This window comes from Empidonax traillii, unplaced genomic scaffold (assembly GCF_003031625.1).
Source record: "Empidonax traillii isolate 1590-97213 ecotype Southwest subspecies unplaced genomic scaffold, ASM303162v1 scaffold8:size5222938, whole genome shotgun sequence".
Lineage (NCBI taxonomy): Eukaryota > Metazoa > Chordata > Aves > Passeriformes > Tyrannidae > Empidonax > Empidonax traillii.
Window position 1 is genome coordinate 96,929 of NW_020955201.1, and position 22,682 is coordinate 119,610.

A 22,682-nucleotide genomic window follows, 5' to 3' on the forward strand; every position below is an offset into this window, starting at 1 on the left:
TAACTGACTGATGTAGTGGGCAGTTCAGCTAGAAATGGCTGATGCCTACAAGGAAATCCTAAATACTTGACTTGGTGCTATGTCATTTTGTCCTTTTTCTGTTTTGGTTTAATACTTAAGGTTGTATGGGTTTTTTTCCCCTATGGTGTCCTGTTATATCACTTGTGTAATCTGTGACATCAGGCATCTCAAACATTTTTCCAATCCTATAAGATTGCTATTTTAAGTATTGAAGAGGATTGTCCCACAATGCTTCTCTGCACACCTCTATTGGTAACATTCAGCCTGATGCTTGAGAAAGAAAACTTTATTATGCAAACTATATATCTATTCAGCATGGTATTACATTTTATTACATTTACCTTTATGTTTTATTCTCACCTTCAAAATTTGTGCTAAAGCTTTGCATACTTTTAAAATCAGTATTATCCAATTTTTTTCCTTTTTTTATGAGTATTGCATACTTGCTGTCCTTCAGTTAGGTTGTACTGGTCCAGCCTATTAGAGTTACTAAAAATCATCAAACTTTTGATTAAATGTGCCTATTCCTTTGGATTTCTCAGGTAATAAAGAGGGTTTTTTTCTTCCACTCCCAAATTCCAATTAGAATGCATTGGTATTGGCACAGATCACATCCACCTTTTTACCAGTGCACAGAAATCTGAGAATGATTATGCTTACCTAAGAAAACCATACCTGTTGTCTCAAAATGCATCATGTATATTTGCATTTAAATACACAAATATATAAGCAGAGCATTATAAACTTGAAATTCACTGCATACTCGTTTTTGAGACAGGCTTTTAAAAGGGAAACATTGTTTACTACCAAGTGTTTGAGATAAGGAAGGATTTTATCTTCAGTGTCATTGTAAAAATTCTGAGAATGTTGTCTATAATGGGATATTGCTTCCAGAGACTTTTGACTGTGATGTTGTAATTAATTTTCTTTAAATCTTCTTTCTTGAGAATTTGCCAGTAGTATTTGCTTGCAGTAGTAGATGTTTTTAGTAGTATCTACTTTGAGATATTTTTTACATAAATGTACAGTGATAATCAAATTAGGGACTTAATTTAGTTACATATGTGTATGTAGATCTTTTACTGAAAGTTTTGGACATGTAACCTGCTACGGGATCACTACATTTCAGTCCTCTTGCCTTGATATTTTATTTACAATTTAAAATAAAAATATTCTGCTTTAGGAGAACTGCAAAGGAGATGAAAAATAAGGAGTATCTCTCTAGGAAATATTTTTAGCTTTCCAAGGAATGACTGCTTGTTGAACAGCAAGTTTCTGAGTTTACCTGCTATATGTTTCTTTTATATGTTTTACAGATAGTATAGTTCTAAGAGATCAGATTTAGACAGAATCTTAATCTTCTGGCAACTCGTTCACATAGAGATTTAATTTTTTTGAAAAGTTGAGCTGCAATTTTTGAGTTACAATTGGGTTCAATGAAAGAACAATACTGAAAAAATAATCTTTAGACCATTACTGAAGGTATATTTTCAGTTACTATCAGTAATACCTGTTGCAGCTTTGTGCTTAGGTGCAAATATTTCTGTGGTGATGAGTTTTCCAAGTTCAGAAGTTAAATATTTCTGTAGAAGTATGATACATCTTTGTGACAGAATGGCACAGATAATATATATTGTGCTATTATGACTTCAATTTTTCCTTTAGTGTAGGTGAACTGGTTCTCTGTATTTCTTTTCCAAATTAATCTGCAATTTTTCAAGTCTGTTATCGTAGTTCAGGTGTTTAGCACGGATTGATGTTGAATGCTTAGCACCAGCAATATAAAGGCTGGGTAGACTGAGTATTTGATGTGCATTATTATTTTAAACTTGAATTAGCCCTTCCAGTCATAATGGAAGAAGCGAAAACTGCTTCAATCCAGTATTTCTCATCAGTTACTGCAAGAAAATTACTAGTTTAGACACAACCTATATCTCCGAGCCAGGAAAGGTTGAGAATGTTTCCCTATTAACTTCTGTGTAGTTCTACAGGTAAGAAATTCACAATTTATATCTTCAATTTCTTAGGGTTAACTGAAGAAAGATTAGCACATGAAACAAGGTGACAAACCTATGAACTTTTTTATCACCCAGGGCAGTCTTTCACTTCACAGAATTAGCTTATTACAAGTGTAGTACAGTCAGTTCTGCTATTCTGTCAGTTTTGGTTAAAGTCAGCAAAGTGTGGGTGTGCATATTTGTAGTTTACATATGAATGGAGGTTTGCTTCCAATGCGTTCAAGAGAAATTTGACTGCATACAAATGTTGTGAAGAAAAAATACAAACTCTGTACTGTTTTCACTGTGATCCAAGTAAAACACCATCTGAAACCTAATGCAGTGTTTAGTTCAGAAATCAGATCCAAAAATGTCCATTCACAGCTGGGGATTCTTCTATTTCGTACCAGATTGATATCTTAGGGTGCAGGTAAGGTAAGGGGGCGAGGAAGTCCTTCCTACTTACATCCTAGATGAACAGTGAGGATATTACCATGAATGGGATTTTTATTAGGGTATTCTTTCAGCACTGTTAGGATGGTTGTTGGGGACTCTTTGTAGAAGTTGGAGGGAGGCAGTTGCCCTCCAGCAATTTCTATCAGATAGCAAGTACTGCTTGCAGTGCTGGGATACTCTGACCTCTGCTCTGTTCCAAAGTGATTCTTACGTCTTAGGTTATCTGTGGGCATGGCTACTTTCAAACTAATAGAAAAAATGAATGAATGACGAAAAATACATACTGTTTTTAGCTTTTTATTTCTACTTTAGGTATCGTTCTTACCACGTAGTAAAAATTAAGGGGTTTTTCTCCGTCCTTTCAGTGCATTAGTTAAGGAAAGACTGATCTGTTCACTAAGCTCCTTTCTGAGTCAGGGAGCTTAATGCCCTATTTTGTTTTGTATGAGGGCTGTCATTGGGTCACACGTGGAACTCCTTACAATTATCATTACAATGCTGTCTGTATTTAAACCAAACTCAGTTTCTGTGTTTTGTTTAAGAAGTATAGTCTTGTCACTGCTGTCTTGATATAAAATCTTTCACTAGGAGTGGTACATTGCTTGTATGTCAAGGCTGCTTTGAACTTACTTTGGCCAAGCAGTTGAGTTTGGGATTTAGAGATTATTTATCTTGCAGTCAAGGATTTGCTGAAAGAAAGGTCAAACCATCTTTAACAGAAATATCAAAATGGATTAAGAAACTGACCAGAAAGAGAATATGGAAGGAAATCCAGAATAAATGTAAAGATTGTTTTTAATCATATGGAAGACCACAGATATTCTTCTGATGAGGCCTTTAATATAAAAGTGTTTGATACATTTCCAGTATTAGAAATTGAAAACCTAAATTGTGCAGAGTGATCCTACCTTTCTCATGCTTCCTGTGTACTTCTATATACGATAACATATACCTGTAATTAATCCAGTTAGGTGCTTCAAAATCTTTGGGATGAAGGAAAACAAATGTGTTCAAATATGTTCGTAAAAGCAAGCAAGATCTAGTTTGTTTGTTTCTTTACCCAAACCAAACCCCAGCAAATAAATGAATTTTAAATAACATGCATATTTTTGCACAAAATGTGTGTGTAATGTTAGAGAAAAAGAAATCAAACCTTTTTTTAAATTCAAGGGGTTTTTAGATTCAGTAATATGAATAAGTTCAGAGATTGCTTTTGTCATAAAATACAGATTATCATGATAATTCGTTATGTCTTTCTGTTACAGATTAACTAAACTCCAGATATTGGAACTTAGAGAAAACCAGTTGAAAATATTGCCAAAGTAAGTATAGTATTGTTCTAGAAAATCTTACAGCATTTGCTTTAACATTAAATCCAATTGTACCTCTCTCTTAAAATCTGTTATCTTTCTAATCTATGCCTTGCAATTCTCACTTATTTCATCAAACAAGCCTAGGCTGATGATGATGCAGTTCCTGCTGTTTCTGTGAGCAAGAGCAGTGCTCTTAATTTTTGAGCTGTGACTGTGCAGCTTTGTGCAATTTAACAAATATATAAAAGGTCAATGAAAAGAGAAACAAATCCCAAAGATAGAATGTGAATAATCAGCTATAGAATCATGAATTTGTTGTGGTGTACTGGAAGAAGGGTCTTCCTCTGGCAACAGAAATTGGTAGAGAGGTGTTGGTTTTGGTAGGTGTAATAAGTTTTGGTGGAGGAGGACCTAACAGTTGAATATACACTCTCTCCTACTCATATGCTAGGAGAGACTTGAATACAGTAGGCTGAACTGTGAATTGCCAGCCCTTCAAATACAACAGCCAGTTTTCTTACACTAATTATATGTGTAAACATCACCAAGGAGTATGTTCTCTTGGAATTCCCTTTTTGTGTGCCTAGATATTATAGAGTGGGGTCTGCTATATGAAGATGCCAAAACTTGTATCTGAAATGACATGTACAGCATCAGAAAGTGTGAATTTACGTCTTTGAAGAATGAAGCATTCTGCTCATTCATATTCTCAATCCTATTTGGCTCTTTCTACTATCACTAATTTTCAGTTGAAATAAATTAGAGGATGTGTAATTTGGGGTGGTAGCTCTGTAAATGAAGTTACTCCCAGTTGAGAAACAGTAGCTACAATTAAAGCTTACAGCTAATACAGATTTTGTTTATAAGATCACTATGACATTAACTGCCATAATTAACACTAACAGCATGTAAGAAGTGTGGTTTACTCTTGTAAAAGCCAAACGCACTTTCTTTTGAAGCTGCTGGGATTTTTTTTTGTTGTTGACTTCAGTGTTTACAAAGTTCTATCCTTGCTGGAAAACTAGCCAGCAGCTATCATGAAGATGTCTTCTTCTTCACCTCCATAATGATCTACAGTACATGCTGAGCTGTCACCTTTATTATTCTGTTCTGGTACTCTAGTGGCACATGCTATACAGCCTTATACAGTGTAGAAAATCCAAAGGGATTTTTTTGGTCTAATAAGATGTAGCAATACATGCTAATATTTTTGCTACAGAATACCACTGTCTTTTCATATTTTCCTATGACTTTCCTATGACTTCTTAATATTTTCATTCTTGCAGCAAAATTCTTTCCTATTTGTAATGAGAAATGTATTTGGATAAATTTCTACAAAGTCAAGCTAGTCATCTTGCTGAGTAAAACATGCACATAATTTTTGACATTAAAGCATGAAGCACTTGAAAAAATGTTAATCAAAATGGGTAATTAATGCCAACATACTAAATCAACCTTGTTTTATGCCAAATGCATCATTTTGCTTGGAGCTGATCTACAGCCAGAGACTACAAAACTGGCAGCATTATAATGCTAACCAGATAGATGAAAATATTTCTACTGAAAGGAGAGCAAAACCACACAAAGACTATTTTAGAGGCATTTCTCTAGTAGGTAAATTGGAAAAATGGTCCAATGGAAATACAGTAAGTTTATCTTTCATTTTTTTAAGCTTCTGTGGCCTAATTGTCAATAAAAAGAGTAAGCTTTTTAGAAAGAAGGAAATTATTTGGGAGTGTAATTACAATGATTCAGGGCCCAGTCTTGCTATCACACATACCTCTGGGATTGTATGCCCCTTGAAGTAAGCTGTAGTGTTAACCTTAGTGATGCTGTTTGTATGCATCATCAAAATATGAGGCATAATTTAGAGTACAAGATCCATTAATGTTGGGTTGTTTTCACAGCAAGTTCAACAATATGAATTATGAAAGATTTTCAGTTTATGGGAGAGATTACATGGCCCTATGTCAAAGAAAGAAATGGTCATAACTCAGTGATGGTGTAGATGTTTGTTTCCACTTCCTTTGATATGGAATTTTCCTGCTGCCTTAACATTATTTGAAGCCCTGTTTGCCTTTTGTCTGAAGTCATAGTTGGTCTATAAACAATAGAGAAATGCAAGGAGATATTAGTCAAAGAATAGCTGAAAGTGCTGTAGATTCTGCAGGCAGTGGGGAAAGGAGGGAATATTACTGAGACCTTCATCCTGCAAACGCATTTCTGTATGTTTTATAGATGAATGGGTGTGTTTGCCAGGTGACAGACATTATGGCAAGGAAAAAAAAGGCCCCAGATCAATAATTTGTTATCTTGTCAGTGTTACATAACATTGTTTTGCATGGTGTGGTCTGTGAAGTTTTGAAAGCTGCAGAATGCTGTGTTTAATGCTTTAAAGGAGTCTTCAGCAGTGTTTCTGTAAGACTCAAATTTGTTAGGAACAGGGTAGTAAAATTGATGTTGGCATGGCCTCATAAAGCTTTGAGAGATTCAACTTATGCAGTATTTCAGAGCGCTTATATAATTTTTGTTAGAATTGGAAAAAGAGTGTTAGCAGTTGGCTAACAGCATTCATCCTATTCATTAGCTTCAAGAAATGGGAAAACTGTTTCCCAGATTGTTCTGGAAGGAGCCTTTTCATGTTTTTGTTCTTTCCTTCTCTGTGACAGTAGGAATGTGAGTTAAAGGCTTTCCTTTAAAGCCTATGTGTACTATGCAAAAAATGTATAAAAAATGGCTTCTGTTTTTCTCCTGGTCATGTGTTTACCTACTTATGCTAAATTCCTAGTTTGTTCCCAGTGTAGTTATTATAATATAATGAAAATCAAATTAATAGGCTAATGTTGAGTCTCCTTCTTGGAGGTTATTTCAGAAGTAGTATTAATAATCACATTACCTTAGTTTCAATAAATAAGGCATTTTTCAATATAATATTTTTGAATTGTATATTCAGGGCAGCTGTAGAGCTTACTGTATTTGAAGAACTGAAGCTCTGCCTAGCTGCACAGAGGCATCTTGTGCTCATGCAGTTGTTTCTTATAGATACTAGTGTTGGTAGCTATATTCTGATAATATAAAAGACTCTACCGTTTAGAAGCTCTTTCATTTAATTTTTGCAGAATTTTATGGTATTTACCCAGTTGCAGTTTATATGTAAAAGTGTTAGATATTACTTAATAATCTATGGAAATCTGTTATTAAATAAATACGGAACATAATGTCATATGAGGGATTCATAACCCCTTTGAAAATACTTTTAGGTAGAACTGCTATTGACTGTGGAGTATGCTGAGTAGTCCACCATGTGCAGTAATCGATAATCTTTGGGGGTCCCCAAAATAAGCTTAAATGGAGGAAAAATGTTTCAAAAACATAGCTTGAAATAATGGATTTTACTTTTATTTCAGTCATTGATTTAACCTCTCTTGTCAGTTAGCTTAAAGAGTATTGATGTGTCACAAAATTCAATTTCGTAATTTGATTTAATGTATGACAAGAGAAATAAGTAGGGTTTTAGACCATGTGGAAGCAATCTGTCAGCAGCTTGGAGAGGGAGAAGGGTGTTGTTGGTTACTGTGATTCAATAGTGGCCTTTTATGTTTTAACTAATCATTAGGCAGTAGTCTTTCTTAGAGATGAAACATATGGTTAACCAGCCTTTGGCTGCTGAAAGGACGTATTGAGACTGTAGGTGAAAAGCTGGACCACTCAAAAGAGATGCTTCACTGTCTTACTCTGTCATAAAGATTTCTCTGTTTGTCTTTAGTTGTTGTAAACTGGTCTGTAGGTGAGTTGCAGTGAACGCTTCATGTGACAAGTTTCCACAATTACTAGTATGTGTCTGGTTCAATAGTGTGTGAAAAGTAGACCTTATTCAGGTATCATTCCAGTTAAAAAATACATTTTTGTGAATACTGGAAGACTTGATGTAACTGATACTTTGTTAGATCTAATTCTTTTTTAATCCCTTCCTGTGCAGAACCATGTCCAGACTGACTCAGTTGGAGAGACTGGACTTAGGAAGTAATGAATTCACAGAAGTGGTGAGTTTTTCGTTAGTAACAGAGCTTTGCATCTTTTATAAATCTCCTTATAGTTTGATCTGTTTTTAATAAATATGGAAATGTAAACATCTTTAAGAGTTCTGCTGCTGAGCAAATATTATGTATACCTTATGCTACTTTATGTAGCCTATTATATAAAATTATAAATATGAATACATATTTCCATTTTAAAATGAGTCTGTCATATAGTATGGTTACTGTATTGATAAATAATTAATGTGTTTGAATTATAAACGTAATTGTTTGCTTTATAATGAGTTCTGAACACTTACTGGTTATCATGTATTTAATGTTACAAGTTCTGTGCATAACTCGCTTTTGTTACTGTGCACAGACTACTTAGACCCAAGGGACACTGTATTAATTTCAAGTTTGAATATTGTTCAAAGCAGGATTTACAGTTGAGGTGCTTAGATTTTTCTTTCAGCATGGATTGAATTGTTTCCTAGTCTCACAGACAAGTGTATCTTGTATTTAAAGTTACTTAACATCTGCTTCAACTTCCCTGGTTAAAGAAATTGAAATAGAAGTTTTCTGAAATGTGCTGATCTGCAATACAATAAAGTCAAGTCTTTGTGGGCCACTAGTAGAATATGCATAGCTGAACACTTGCCTAGTGGTATGGTCTGGCAGATAGGGGACTGTGTTTAAGGAGTCGTTCATTAGTATTGTTACACTTCCAGCCATTACGTTACCATTGGTGCTATATTCTCATCACAGGGTGGGTATTTGTGTGGGAGACTTAAACTAATGCATACAAGGCCCACATTAAGCCATAACAGCCAGGAACTAAGCATAGACTGTAAATAGCTTTGTATCTGCTAGCCTTTTAGCTATAAGAGCCAACTACTGGGTTCACTAAGATCTTATCTTAAGGTAAAAGCACAAAAAGGTTGTTGGTTACTATGATTCAATAGTGGCCTTTACTGTTTTAACTTATCATTAGGGTTGTTTTGGATAAACATCTCTCTGAATGTTAATTTAGTTAGGCATTTCTCTTGGAAAATGAATTATTAGGAGTCAAGACTGCAACTTATGCAGGAATCTTGTATACTTAACATACAACAAAATGTAGTTAGCATTTAGCTGAACTTGGCTGTAGTTCCTAAGGCGCAGTTGGAATGGAAACACAATCCTGCACTTAACTGTATGAATGGAGTGGTTTGCTTGTATCATGGAGATGTACCCTTTTTTGATACAGAAATGAAAGTTGTTTCCATTTTTCCCAAAACAAAAAAATCACTGGGATTTTTGAAAACCAAATTTTCTGAGATAATGGAACTTAAGGGTTTTTAGACCTCCTTCATGAATGAGGAAATGATACACGTAATATGTACTTATTGTTGTCTCTATTGAAAAATAATACTTTCTGACAAAAAAAAAAAAAAGGAGAAAACCCCCACAACATCAACCTTTGTTGTAAAGATTATTTAGTACTATGATTAAGTTCTTCAGAGTTTTTTGTATATCTGGTATGTATTTGCATTTCAAAAGTGCATTATCTGGGTTTTCTTGAAAAAAGTGTTTATAATAGCTATAGTAAGACATTATTAAACTTGCAAGGGATGAATTATTGGAGTATTGGAGTTGGTTTTGCTGTTCACAATTTTTTTTGTAAGTTTTTAAAAAAAATTACTTCCCTTTACAGCCTGAAGTACTTGAACAACTGAGTGGGTTAAAGGAATTTTGGATGGACGGTAATAGACTAACACTTATTCCAGGGGTACGTTCTTTTATTATATTAAATATTTACTATTTCCAATTACAGTGATATTTGCTTTGTCAGTGATCATATATGTTGAAGATGCTGTGCAATTTTAATGTTACATAAAGCCAAAAGGCAAAATAACAAATGCTTAACTTAGTCCACTTAGAAATTATAATGTATGATGAGGGCTGGGTTCCTGGCTTTTTTTTTTTTTTAATTCATTGAAAGTTGCATACTTCCCATCTAAAAATTATGTTCCAGTTAAGGAAAAGGGTAAAAATCTTAGATCAAATTTAGGGTTGACTGGTCTTTCCAAAAAGGAATTATTTGATGTTAGCAATCAGGAATTTACCTGATAAATACGTTGAGTGAATTTTTAATGGTCATGAGTTTAAAGCAGGCAGTACGAATTTTGGTGCCTTGTAAACAGAAAGCATTGCCAGTTCCTGAGAAAATGTTCTGTTGCCTTTTTTTTGGTTTCTGATGTCTCTGAGGATTACACGTGGTTCAGGCTGACCTATCATTACAGTACCTGAGAACCTTTGCTTATGTGTAGTCTACTGGTAAATGACTATTTGAAAGAGGCTTGTTTTCAGCCCAGAGATCACCGCAGTCTTGAGATGTGCAGCCTTGTTGCCTGATCAGTAGTCTTCTCTATTGCATTTCCTTACTTTAGCGAGCTCATTCTTGAAGGGTTGAGTGGTTTGATTGTAGAACACAAGTGAACATTTGTGTTCTATGGTAAAATAAAACTCTATTTCTGAAAGTGATTTCATCTTCCCCATGAATATTTTAGTAGAGTAGCGTACCCAGATCTTTTAAGCTTATGCTCAGTTCATATGGAATCTCAAACAAGCTGATATTTTGGGTTGTTTCTTTCGATTTAGTGCACATAGGGATTCATCATTTTTGGTTTTGAGGTTAAGTAGGATGCAGTTTTACACAAAAGACAAACAAACATTAAGAGTCTGTACTGGAGCGTAATGATGTCTTTACATTATGTGTCTGTGAAGTCTGTTGATTCATGTTACGGATAAGCAAGTGTTACTGTGGTGTGTGTGTAAAAACAGCTGTGCCTCTCTGCATGAAGTATTTCATTATAAATCTTGGATATTTGCATAAAACTGTATTTCAGCACTATAAATAAGTTTTTTCCTCTGGCAGTAGAGACATTTGTCAGATCTGATGGATTTTTTGTTTTGAATGTGCGCTTTGTAGAAGGCATTATTTTCTCTTATTTTAGTTCGTAGGCACTTTGAAACAATTGACCTACTTGGATGTTTCTAAAAACAACATTGAAGTAGTTGAAGAAGGTATTTCAGGTTGTGAAAGCCTGCAAGACCTGCTGTTATCCAGTAATTCACTTCAGCAACTGCCAGAGTCTATTGGTTTGTATTTTTGGTTAATTCATCTTCTTAAAAGCTTATAGTTCAGAACAGAACATTTCAGACTAGAAAAATGACATTTTAGATCTGTTTCAAATGATGAAAAGTGTCAGTTTTTGATAAAGCTGTAATGTGTGGCTGAATAATAGCTTGTAATTGTTTTGGAGTGTTCTTGACTTTATACAGTAGGTTGTAAATGGATGAGAAACTGCTGTCTGTATCAGAAGAAAACCAATATTTATTCCTCCTTGCCAGCCCTCACCCCTCCTTCCCCGAAACACAGCCCAATGGCCAACACACTGTAAAGTGGCAAACTAGTTCTGTAAGCTCATCCACTTGTTCCCTTAGGTACAACACTATAGCATGCCAGGGAATAGAGAAGATGTGGTTGCTTGGCCGTAGTTCGTTTTTTTTCTCCTCATTAAGTAATAATTAAAACTCAGCTTAATCAACTCACACATCCTTTTTAATTTATTTGTTCCTATTACAACAGGTTCCCTGAAGAAAGTGACAACACTTAAAATTGATGAAAACCAGTTGATTTATTTGCCAGACTCCATAGGAGGGTAGGTATTTCACCAAAATAAAAACTTGAATTGCCTTTCTGAAGACTTTTCCGTAACAGTGGCTCCTCTTTTTCTATGACTACTTGCTTTAATATCTTCTACCTACTATGTCTTAACAAAATTGAAGGCAAGTGTTTTTTCATTTCTTAGTTCTACTTTGAAGCATGTATATGTTTTTATTATTTAATACCAAAAGATATATGCTCCTCATGTAGTGCAGCCACCAATCTATAAAAGAAAAATTGAATGTGAAGGAATACAAGATTCCTAAAGAGGCAGTCAGCTACCTGAAACTGTTCACTGACAGTAACATGGTTGTAGTAAAATACTGCAAATGATTGAACCACTGTCAAAAATCTCATAAAAAGTCTGAACACGTAGGAGAATTTTCACCTGTCAGTCAGCAGCAGGTTTTTTTAATATATATTTTGGTGTTCAGAAATTTAAAACTTACAAATAATGACAGAAATAATTGGATCAGAATTAAGTGCTGTGCAAATGTAGAATTTGTTCCATTTTCTTTTCATCTATTATAATTAATGTAGGTTTTGTTGCCAGAGTTTACAAAATATTGCATCACTGCCAGATTATTAGGTTCACTGTCTCTAATTCTTGAAATTCTTTACTTGTTTAGAAACTGCACTGAGCTCCAGTTTGACTATGGTCTGTTCTATTCTGAATGTTTCAGTGCCTTATACCAGCACATTGTCATGTAGCATACAAACATTTGATGTTGTTGACCTTCCTGTTTTCATTGAATGATCTCTTTTGAGGACAGTGTAAAGGAGATTTAAAAAAAAAAAAAAAATGTTTTGGCAAGCCCAAAATGAAATCAAAAAACTCCCAATAAATCAACAAACAAAAAAACCTACCCCAAAACACACTTTAGGCAATCAGTAAAGGATTTTCCTTGGATTTTAACTCCCTTGGGTTTATTTTAACTGCGTTTGAGAGTAATAATTAATAGTGATGTTAACTTCCTGTAAATTTTAAGCATTCAATTAATGTTGGTTTAATTAATCTGTATAGAGGAGTAATTTTTTTTTTTTTAGGTTAATATCAGTAGAAGAACTGGACTGTAGTTTCAATGAGATTGAAACATTGCCTTCATCTGTTGGGCAGCTCTCTAATATAAGAACGTTTGCTGCAGATCATAACTTTTTAACACAGCTGCCATCAGAGGTATGTATGTAATTACAAAACTATAAAATGACTATTTTAATGTATTTTAAACTATATAGTCTGTACAACTTGTGGAAAACAAGTTAAAATAGTTCTTGAGTGGATTTTCTTTGTGCATGTTTTCAAAAGAGGATGTATAGAAATGTACAAGTTTTCAAATAATGAAATTCTGATTCTGTTTTTTAAACAAGCAGAAATTCATTGCTTGTATATTTAAATGAAAAGGCTTAATATGTAAGAATAAATTAATTATACTTTACAGGCCAAATACCTTTAAAACGAATTGTTTCAAAACACTAAAAATTTGTATATTTATGTTGTGAAGAGGAATTAATTCTTCTTTTTTTTTTTTTTTTTTTTTTCCACAGATTGGAAACTGGAAGCATGTAACAGTATTGTTTCTGCATTCTAATAAGCTTGAATTTCTCCCTGAAGAAATGGGTGATATGCAGAAATTAAAAGTCATCAATTTGAGTGATAATAGGTTTGCGAATGCTTTTATTCAAGTGGAATTTATATAAAATGCAGTAGTAATGTAGAGGGATTGTTACAAATACATTATGCTATCTTTCCTTAACTCACACACAGTTTAGATATTTATTGTATTACTGTTCTGTTCTGGATCTTGCAGTTCCAGGGTATTAAGTTGTCTTTATTGACTTGGCACATGCATTGAAGTGCAGGTTCAGTACATTACTGATTGTTAGCATGTGTTTTTCTGGGGAATTAGTTTGGTTATTTTCATAAAGCTTTTGATTCTTAAAATTCAGTAGCTTCCTCTATTGCAAATGGAACACGCGACACTATCACAGTAGAGCGTAAGACACTTTGCTGTTCTGGGGAAGGGGGAAAAGAGTTGTATTTTATTAGAGCTGATCATTAAAAACGGACAAAATGTTTAGCTTCAGGGAATTCCTAGTTTATAGAATTAAAATATATTGGGAGAGAGAAATATCAGGGAGCTCTCGCACCTGCTCTGTCAACCCAGCTTCTCTGTACTCCATATGGAACTTGGTTATCCATTAATGCCAGAGCTTCCATTATCCAGGGCAAGCCCCTTCCCAACACATGTGCCTTGGAGAAAAACTTATTTTCAGCTGTAGTACTTCTTTCCTTCATTGGCATGCATGAATATTGGCAGATAAAATGCTGACGATTCCAATTTGTAATTTACATTAAATGTCTTCAAAATTATATTCGACACTCAGCTGAGTTAAATTCAAGTTACAATGTTGCTTTATCTTAAGCTAAAAAAAGCTTCCTTTTTTTCCTAAACTGGGTAGAAATAAGTTTTTCTCATTTGCTTGCAATTTTTAAAATTTCAGTTATAGCTTTGAATCTAAACTACATGCTGTAGCCTTTCAACTCCCAATAGTTAATAAATTAACTTTTTACGTGAATGTCCTTTTAAAACATTTTACAAGCTGATGCAGGATTGTTTAACAGTCTTAACAGTATGGCTAAATGTACTTACATAAATTCTGGTTGTAATTTACAGACTGAAGAATTTACCATTTACGTTTACAAAACTGCAACAGCTCACTGCTATGTGGCTATCAGACAACCAGGTAAAATTTTTTAAAATTAAAAATAGGTGATTGTTGACTTCATTCCTAATGGAATTGACAAGTACAGAGCCATCTGTTAAATAACGAGACTTAGTATTGTGTACATGGATCAGTACTTCCTTGACATTGCTATGTCGCTTCTCCTGCAGTAAACAACACTGAGCCTACCTGTCTCTGGAGACTCAAGGCAAAGTTCTGTGCTGTGAGGAAATGCAATTTAACAGATGGGGAGAGGGGTGGAGAGTTTGTTCATTTTTGTTTTTCTTAATTCAGGCTTGTTTACACAGAAGAGTTAGTGATCATAAGCTCATACTTGAATTTGTACATGCTGTTGCTTTCACAGCTATGCTAGCGGGTAAATTCAGCATGCCTTTATTGAGTTAAGTTTCTTGCCACACGTTTGAACACTGTGGCTGTCCAGGTTTCAAGCTGTTGAGCATGCACTTGTAGCTTGTATTCTTCCTTTGTGTTGAAGCCCTTCGTGCTATGCTGATTTTCTGAATGGTGCCACGGTGTACAAGGCTGCAGCCTCAGATCTGCACTTGTATTACTAATTTGGTAATTTCAGGAATCCTCTGCCCCTTTCTGTAAGGGAGATGGAACTAGATGTTCCATCTAGTATTAGTAGGAAAAAACAAGTACAAAATTTTTCTTTTTATATGATTGTGTGCAGGTTCAAATGGCCAGATATATCTGTGCATTCTGCCGGCTTTGGGATAGTAATAAGTCCCAACAAGAAACTAGGTTACTTTTGCATATGCAGTGTTTACTTTTCCCTAAAGCTGTTAACTGAGTTTCAGTCCTCAGTCAAAGCCAGTCATCAGTGAAAGACAGACATGTTAATAGCTTCGTTTGGTGAAAATTATTCAGAGGAGAAATAGTTTAATAGAAGGCAGAATAGTCTTCAAAATCATGAGATGGGCATGCTCTGTGATATGTAGATCATATTTACTTTTTTTGTGTATATTCTTGTAATATATCCTTCTTTCCTTTGCTTTCTAGTCTAAACCACTTATCCCTCTTCAAAAAGAAGCTGACCCTGACACACAGAAAACAGTGCTTACTAATTACATGTTCCCTCAGCAACCAAGGACTGAGGATGGTGAGGATTTCAGAAATACCCTCCTAGTGCCTTCTAGTGCTTGTGCAATACTTGTGATAGAATGTGAGAATTATAAATTTGGAGATTCAGTGAAGTTCAGATCTTTCTTGAAAGCATTCGCTCCATTTGAACCTTTTTTCCTCAGGTGCCAGTGTTTCTCTCTGTAGACAAGGGCTGCTTGTTTGGCTTAAGCTGACAAAATATCTGCCTCTGAGGTTGCTGTTCCAAATGGAACGTTTAGAAGTTCACTAGACAGTTTTTCAAAATTTAAAAATTCAATTTTTGTAAAATTCTTTATCAGTTTCTTTTGTTTTGATCAGGAAGCTTTAGTGATAATGAAGTCTATTAGAATATTTTCAGATGTGTTAAAATTGCAACTTTGCCCAATAAATGCAGCACAGCAAATATTCCACTGCACTTACTGAGCCCTAAAATTTAAATATTTTTCTATTTCAGATATAAAATCATTAATATGAACAGTCTTGGTATTGCTGTTGAAGGATATACATGTGCTGGGGTGGTAGTGGCAGATTTATTAGACTTTTTGCATGCCATTGTAGAATGTGATTGATGTAACACAGAGAAATGCCAGAATAAGAGGCAGTGGGTACCTAAAAGATTTTTTTAATCTCTTGTAAAATTAAGCAAGAAATACTTGTTTGTAAAGACCCTGGCAGTTGTATAACTTCTGCAAAATCATGCCTTTAGCTTAAGTCGTAGATGCTTAGATTTTTTTTTTTCAGGATTACTAATAATGCAGGTTTTTGTCACTAAGTTGTTCCTACTCTTCATTTTTAAATTTTCATTAAATGAAGTTAAGTGAATGTTCTTTCATGTGCTTAATGAGACCAATTCACTGAAGGTAGGCTATATAAATCTATACAAGTATAATTTACATTTTTAGATATATACACTCACATAATTTCATATTTTTATATAGAATAAAAATACTTTTCAGCATAGTTCTGAAAGTGTGAGTGTTAAGACTGGTATGCAGCTGGGTGTATGATTTTTTTTTCAGATAGGGATTGTACTGCTGTAAAAGTGCAGCCCAGTTCATAAAGCAGTGGCAGTGCAGTTAGTCTTTAAAGAATACGTACAAAAACACACCAATCTATCCAAGAGAAAGAAAAGACAACTTTTTTATTTGGCATAGTATATCCTATTCTTATAAGAGCTTCTTTGGTTTTTTTTTTTTAGTTATGTTCATATCTGATAATGAAAGTTTCAATCCGTCCTTGTGGGAGGAACAGCGGAAACAGCGTGCTCAGGTGGCATTTGAGTGTGATGAAGACAAAGATGAGAGAGAGGCACCACCCCGGGTTGGTATTAAATTTATTTTTGAGTACTTGTTGCTTCTCTCCCTCTTATTTCCACCCCTTAATCTCATCCTTTTCCTTACTTTGGCTGTGGGTTTCACTCTGCTGAATCAACCAAATCATCAGTTATAAGTTAAGAGTACCTAGCAGGATGAAACATCACACTCTAGGGTTTTTTTTGTTTGCTTTCAGTTTGGGTGTTTTTTGGACAGATCATTTTAAGCAGGGCACAAGGGAAGAGCTCTCAGCTGTTATCTGCCAATGTATGACCTAACTGGGAGACTACCTAATTAGGAGTGCTGTGGAGAACCACAGTGGGGAGACAGTGATTAATTCTGATTTTTTTAAAGTGAATTACAGTTGTCATAATCCTTGCTTGCAATCAGTGTACACACTGACAGGAGGGGTAGTGAAAGTAATTCATAATCTTGCTGGGTTTTATAAGCCTAATGCAGGTAGACTCGAATAGCAAAGTGGAGATCCTGGATTGTTCAGTGGTTCATCCTAGTTAATTATTTGTCATAAGTTTATGCTTTTGTTATGGTATTAAATTAAATGTGGAACATTATTGCTTTTTGCTACACAGGAGGGCAATCTGAAGAGATACCCAACTCCATATCCTGATGAACTGAAGAATATGGTCAAAACAGTCCAGACAATTGTACACAGACTAAAGGATGAAGAATCTACTGAAGATATTGCCAAGGAGTCAAAACGAGAAGTCCAGGCAGTTTCTGTAAAAGATGTGGGAGTAAAGGTTAGAGACAATACTATTCTCTGGTTTCACAAGAACTTCCAAAGATATTATTTATTCCTTTTAATCCTCTTCTCCCTCCCCTCTAATGCTTTAACGAGAAAAATTGTCAGATTGCTGAACACAATTTACCTCTTCCCCACCTAAGGAAGTCTGTAATGAACGTCTGGTTTGCAGTAGCATTTTTCCTCCTACACTAAGAACAAGGAAAGCGACTTGATTCTCAGGCAAATACAAACTATGGATATGTTAAGGAGCTGACTTCATCAGTTTCTGGAGGAATGGCATCTTTGTCATCCTCTGATCCTCTTTCATCTACTGGACTTCACAGTAAAATTTGGGATAATCTCCAGGGATCTTTTTGCTGCTCTTATGACTGAAGGTTTTATACAACAAGTTGGGAAGGCAGTAACAGCAAGGTGGCAAAGGTGTCTGTAACAGGCTGATGCAGTGTGATAGGTGATAGGACTACTGTTTGGTACTGACATAGAATCATTGTAGATATTGGCCTTTTGGGGTTTTCTTGTTTAACTGGAAATTTAATGGTACAAATGGACAGAAGTAAGGAGAAGAGTTCAAACTGATTGACAAAGGGTAGGATAGTCTGTGGAGACTGCCTTGGTAGTCTGTGGAGGTTTCTCAGCATTTCATACCTGGTGCATTCCATGCTTCATAATTTCAGAGGACAGATTTTTTCATATTTTCCCAAAATATGTAATGTTGATTCTAAATATATGTTACTGAAAACCTTTCAGGATGTTTTTTTCTGCTAATGTTCTTAATTCTGTAGACTTCAGAAATCGGTTCAATAAAGAACAAAGTAGATGAGAGAAAACAATACCCAGCAGGAAGCTCTGTGCAGAAGCCTAGTGAACCAGAAACTGAGCACAGCACTGCAAATTCACAGATAACTGCACTTGTTAAAACCTTGCAGAACACGAAAACAATTGTCAACCATGAAGACATGCTTGAGGTATGGCATTGCAATGGGCATTATAGCATTCAAAAACGTTCATAATGAAAGATACATGCATTTAAAGAAAAAGAAAGCAAACTCAATTAAAGGTTGATCTAAATTGTGAAAAGACTCATACTTTGATAGAATTCTTCAGTTATTGCTTGATTGTCAGTACTTCATTAAATAATCAGTTTTAATTGTCACTGAAAAGAGAAAATACCCGATTAGGGGGAGCAGTAAAAAAACTTTTATATCCAAATGACAAGGCACATGCATTTCAAGTGAAATGTGGAACATGGGTTTAAAAATACTTATTCCTCTGTGTTTATTAGTGAGCTGACAAGAATATTACTTGGAATATATTTACTTCTTATTGTGAGAGATTTTAAATTTAAACTTAGGAATTCTGTACATCTCTCTCACAAACATCGTGTATTCATTTACTTAGAAAGTTTGAGATGGATGACAAATTTTGGAACTTGTCACTTAATCAGTTCCCAGCCTGTAAAATACTTTTTCATAGTTTCATAAGCAGATTATTTTTTTACCTGCGTTATGTAAGCAGTGGACCACGCATGTATCATACTTTTGCTGAAGGGACTTGGTGACAGGCAGTTGTGGCTGTTGCTGCCTGCTTCTGCACTAGCATGTTCCTGCTTCTACTTACTTTCTGAAAATATTGGGTTTGACATTTTTCTTTAATTTAAAAACATAATTTCAGAAGATTAGGTTGTTTGTCTAATGATAGTGACAGCAATTCTTTATAGATGACCTGTATGCCAGTAAGTAAATGAGGCAGGGATAGTGAATTCCTTATTTCCCTGTACTAACCTGCTGGTAACTCTGTTGCAGAATCCAGTTATGTAAGCTTTGCATGTGTGTAAGTTTCCCATTTCAGTATTGATTACACTTGTTGTATGTTACATCCAAGAGGAAGGGCAGTGTGGTAGATGCAGCGAAGGATTGATTGCAGATAAAAGCAGATGGATTTTTAGTTTTTATTTTTAGTGAAGACTACTATAGCTTGTTTGCTACATCTCAGTCAGGTTTGCCCTCCCTGCAGTCGCAAGAACTGGCCAGGTAATTAGTATTATAGGAAGGTGGTGCTCCAATGGATTTCATGCATTAAATGCTATAAAACAGTAAGAAAAAGTGAATATTGGCAGACTGGAATTTGCAACATGGATTTTTTAGTGTTTGTAGTAGGAAGCATGTTTACTAAAAAGAAATTTCCACTTTTAGGGAAAGAAAGTTTGTTGGGGCTTTTCGTCAAAATGTTACTGGAAACGGTTTTTGAGGGTGATCAATATAGGGCTGGCAGTAGCGTACTGAACCAGTTGCACAGCTGCTTTTATGGCAGCTTTGTCTGTTAATCTCTTTCATAAGTGCACTGAACTCCATCTTATGGTTCAGAACTAGTGATTTCTAGCTTACATGTATTTAGCATTGCTTTATTCCTCTGCTGTTGTTCTTGAAGTTAAGTAACTTTTTTCCTTTTGGAATTTACCCCTAGCAAGCTACCCTGGCTCTTTTTTTTGCAAGACTAGGCAAGTCAAGCTCATTGTCTCTTCTGGCAGCATAGCTCTTCATTCCTAAAATTGTCTTGGTCACGCTACTCTATAGCTGTTTCAGTTTGAGATCTTTTTTGCAAGACCAACACCCAGCTAGTCAGTCTGCATTATTTGCTGGTTCAGTGATCACTTTGTGACTTGGACTCAACTGGAAATTCTCTCTAGTGGTGGAATGAAGGCTGCATCTGCTTGCTCGAAGTAGTATTTGCTGCTTAAGTTACCTGTTTGATTGTCATCCCATGGAGTTTAGCAGTGACAGTGCAAGTTTCCATGCGCTACTACTTCAAGATAATGCAGTTGACTTGCACTACAGATGCACTACAAAGCTATGTTATGCCTATGCTGTGTGGCTTGTTTATCTTTTTCCCCTTTATTGTTCATTGGGAGATAGTTTAGATAGCATTTACTTCACCTTCAAGCTGCTCTTTAAAATGCATAGCATAAAGCTCTTTTTCCTTTATCAGGAGTCAGAAGAACTCTCCTCTGATGAAGAGATGAAAATGGCGGAAATGCGACCACCACTGATAGAAACCTCCATAAACCAACCAAAAGTGGTAGCTCTTAGCAATAACAAAAAAGGTAAAATACCATAAAAAGCACTGGAAGTGGTGTGTGCTTCTGATAGTTTCTTGACTCAAAATGGCTTATTTTTCAATGAAATTATGTAAATATAGGCTTAATTTATATGTTTTAAAAGAAAGATAATTAATTCTCTGTTTAAACAGTGAAAGCAGGAAAAAAATCTGCAATATCTTATGCTCAAGTGCATGACAGAGAAAGCTGTGCTGACATCCTAATTTTCTTGATTCTTGTTACCAGTTTAAAAGCAGAGGGGAAGAGGAGGTGTATGTGTTTTGGGAGACTATGAGCTTGAACACAGTCTGGAAGTGCTTAAGAAAAGATTGCAGAAAGTGGTATTTATATTGGAAATATTCTATATTTCCCGTTCCTCCCAGATTTTGTGAATTGTTGCTGTTATAGACAGCTGCTATAATTGCTGCTATAGGCAGCAGTACTTGTTTAAATTTCTCAGAAAAGCTATGCTCTCTTCCTAAGTTTTGTTCTTAAACTTCTCTTTTGGCAACTCTTTCTCCAGAGTTATTTTACTCTTTTATTTTAATTTGTTCCTTTAATGTGAAACTTCAGAATATTTTCTTTCGTTAACTAAGTTTTATATTCTCTGAAATATAATTTTGGTCTGGGTAGCCATTTCTTGAAGACTAAAGAACGGCCTAGGATTCAGAGAAAACATGATTTAAAAATTGCGTAGCAAATAGTACTTTACTTTGTATGATATCCCGTACTTTCCAGGAGAAAAGGCTTTTCTGCCCATTAGATTTAAAAAGGTGAGATTTAGTGAGAAAAACCACATGGAGATAGCAGGACTTTTCTGCTGAGGATCACGCACGATGAAAAGGTTGATGTTTGTCAATGCTGTCTTTGAGTTTTTATGTCTGACTAAAGAACCAGGTCAAAACTTCTTTCTTGTCTCTGAAGATAGACATTAGTTCTGCAAAATTCATGCATTTGGCACCTATAACTGTGTCTTGAAGCAAAATTTTAAACTTACTTGTTTCTGCACTCGTGTCAGAATCACGGCTGGCTTGAATTCCCCCAAAGGAATTATTTTTATGTGGATGTAATATGTAAGTATGCATACCTTATGCAAGAATCAATGTGCATAGGGGTAAATTAGTCAGAAAATGTTGTCCTAAGTGATCTGCAAAGCTTGGGGATGCATTGGATTCCAAATCAGCAGAAGAACATTTTCCATTCCTGGTTTTTAACATTTATGAAAGAAATTTAGAGCTTATCTGATGATCTAATAGTTCCAGAGTATTTGATCTAATAAATAGCAATTTGACAATGATACAGTGTTCAAAATCAGGAACTGTGTAACTTTCAAAATTCTGCAGTGTATTTCATTTTCTTAGGGGCTTATGTAATTCAGAACTTTGAAATCATTGTAAAAACAGAAATGTGATTTGATATATATTTTGAGGAAGCATTCAATAATGTAGCACCACCTTATGTCAAGGAAACTGGGAATAAAGCAGCAACTTACATTTAATTAACAGGTAAGGGCTGTTTACATTGAGACAAATGTTTAAAAAATAGGAACAATTGCCAACAGTTGAGATTAACTTTGCAAAGGTGAAAGCTTAGATTTTAGTTTATGGTAGTAAGAATTACTGAACAAGAGACAATTTCTAAACACCGTACATACACATATGAAATGGCTATTAATAAGATGTATGTGTCTAAATTGCAAATTTTTATTTCAGATGATTCAAAAGATACTGATTCCTTATCAGATGAAGCTACCCACAATAGCAATCAGAATAACAGCAACTGTTCCTCTCCTTCTCGAATGTCAGATTCTGTTTCCTTAAATACCGACAGTAGCCAAGATATTTCTCTCTGTTCTCCTGACAAAGAAACACATGCTGCTGTTTTGTCCAAGATCAGGTTTGTAAGCCTGTACACCACTAAGCAAATACAATAGAAAATCGTTACTCAATATTTCATATCATGTGTACACTCCTTTAATTCATTCATTTACCACTCATGAAGGAATTTACATTTTAATGTTTTAAAATAAGGTTGATAATGGTAAGGTTTTTAAGGGTCTCCTAAAAAAAAAATTCAGAGACTAACTTTAGTATACAATACATGGTTCCCACCTTTTTAATAATGGTTCCCACCTTATTAATAATA

At 34.9% G+C, this 22,682-nt stretch overlaps 1 protein-coding gene across 6 annotated transcripts in view; it reads left to right on the forward strand.

The window, feature by feature from the left end:
* ERBIN (erbb2 interacting protein) overlaps positions 1 to 22,682 on the forward strand; it is a 109,376-nt gene that overhangs the window by 69,374 nt on the left and 17,320 nt on the right. For 2 of the 6 annotated variants that reach the window (XM_027882132.1, XM_027882096.1), the window contains 14 exons: positions 3,740 to 3,796; positions 7,767 to 7,830; positions 9,500 to 9,574; positions 10,803 to 10,947; positions 11,438 to 11,510; positions 12,563 to 12,692; positions 13,061 to 13,176; positions 14,191 to 14,260; positions 15,263 to 15,362; positions 16,563 to 16,684; positions 17,268 to 17,438; positions 18,226 to 18,408; positions 20,426 to 20,543; positions 22,250 to 22,433. In XM_027882132.1, the coding sequence (XP_027737933.1) occupies positions 3,740 to 3,796; positions 7,767 to 7,830; positions 9,500 to 9,574; positions 10,803 to 10,947; positions 11,438 to 11,510; positions 12,563 to 12,692; positions 13,061 to 13,176; positions 14,191 to 14,260; positions 15,263 to 15,362; positions 16,563 to 16,684; positions 17,268 to 17,438; positions 18,226 to 18,408; positions 20,426 to 20,543; positions 22,250 to 22,433 (1,608 nt within the window). The remainder of the gene's footprint in view (positions 1 to 3,739; positions 3,797 to 7,766; positions 7,831 to 9,499; positions 9,575 to 10,802; positions 10,948 to 11,437; positions 11,511 to 12,562; positions 12,693 to 13,060; positions 13,177 to 14,190; positions 14,261 to 15,262; positions 15,363 to 16,562; positions 16,685 to 17,267; positions 17,439 to 18,225; positions 18,409 to 20,425; positions 20,544 to 22,249; positions 22,434 to 22,682) is intronic. The other 4 variants (XM_027882087.1, XM_027882104.1, XM_027882114.1 and 1 more) reach the window with 3 other exon arrangements.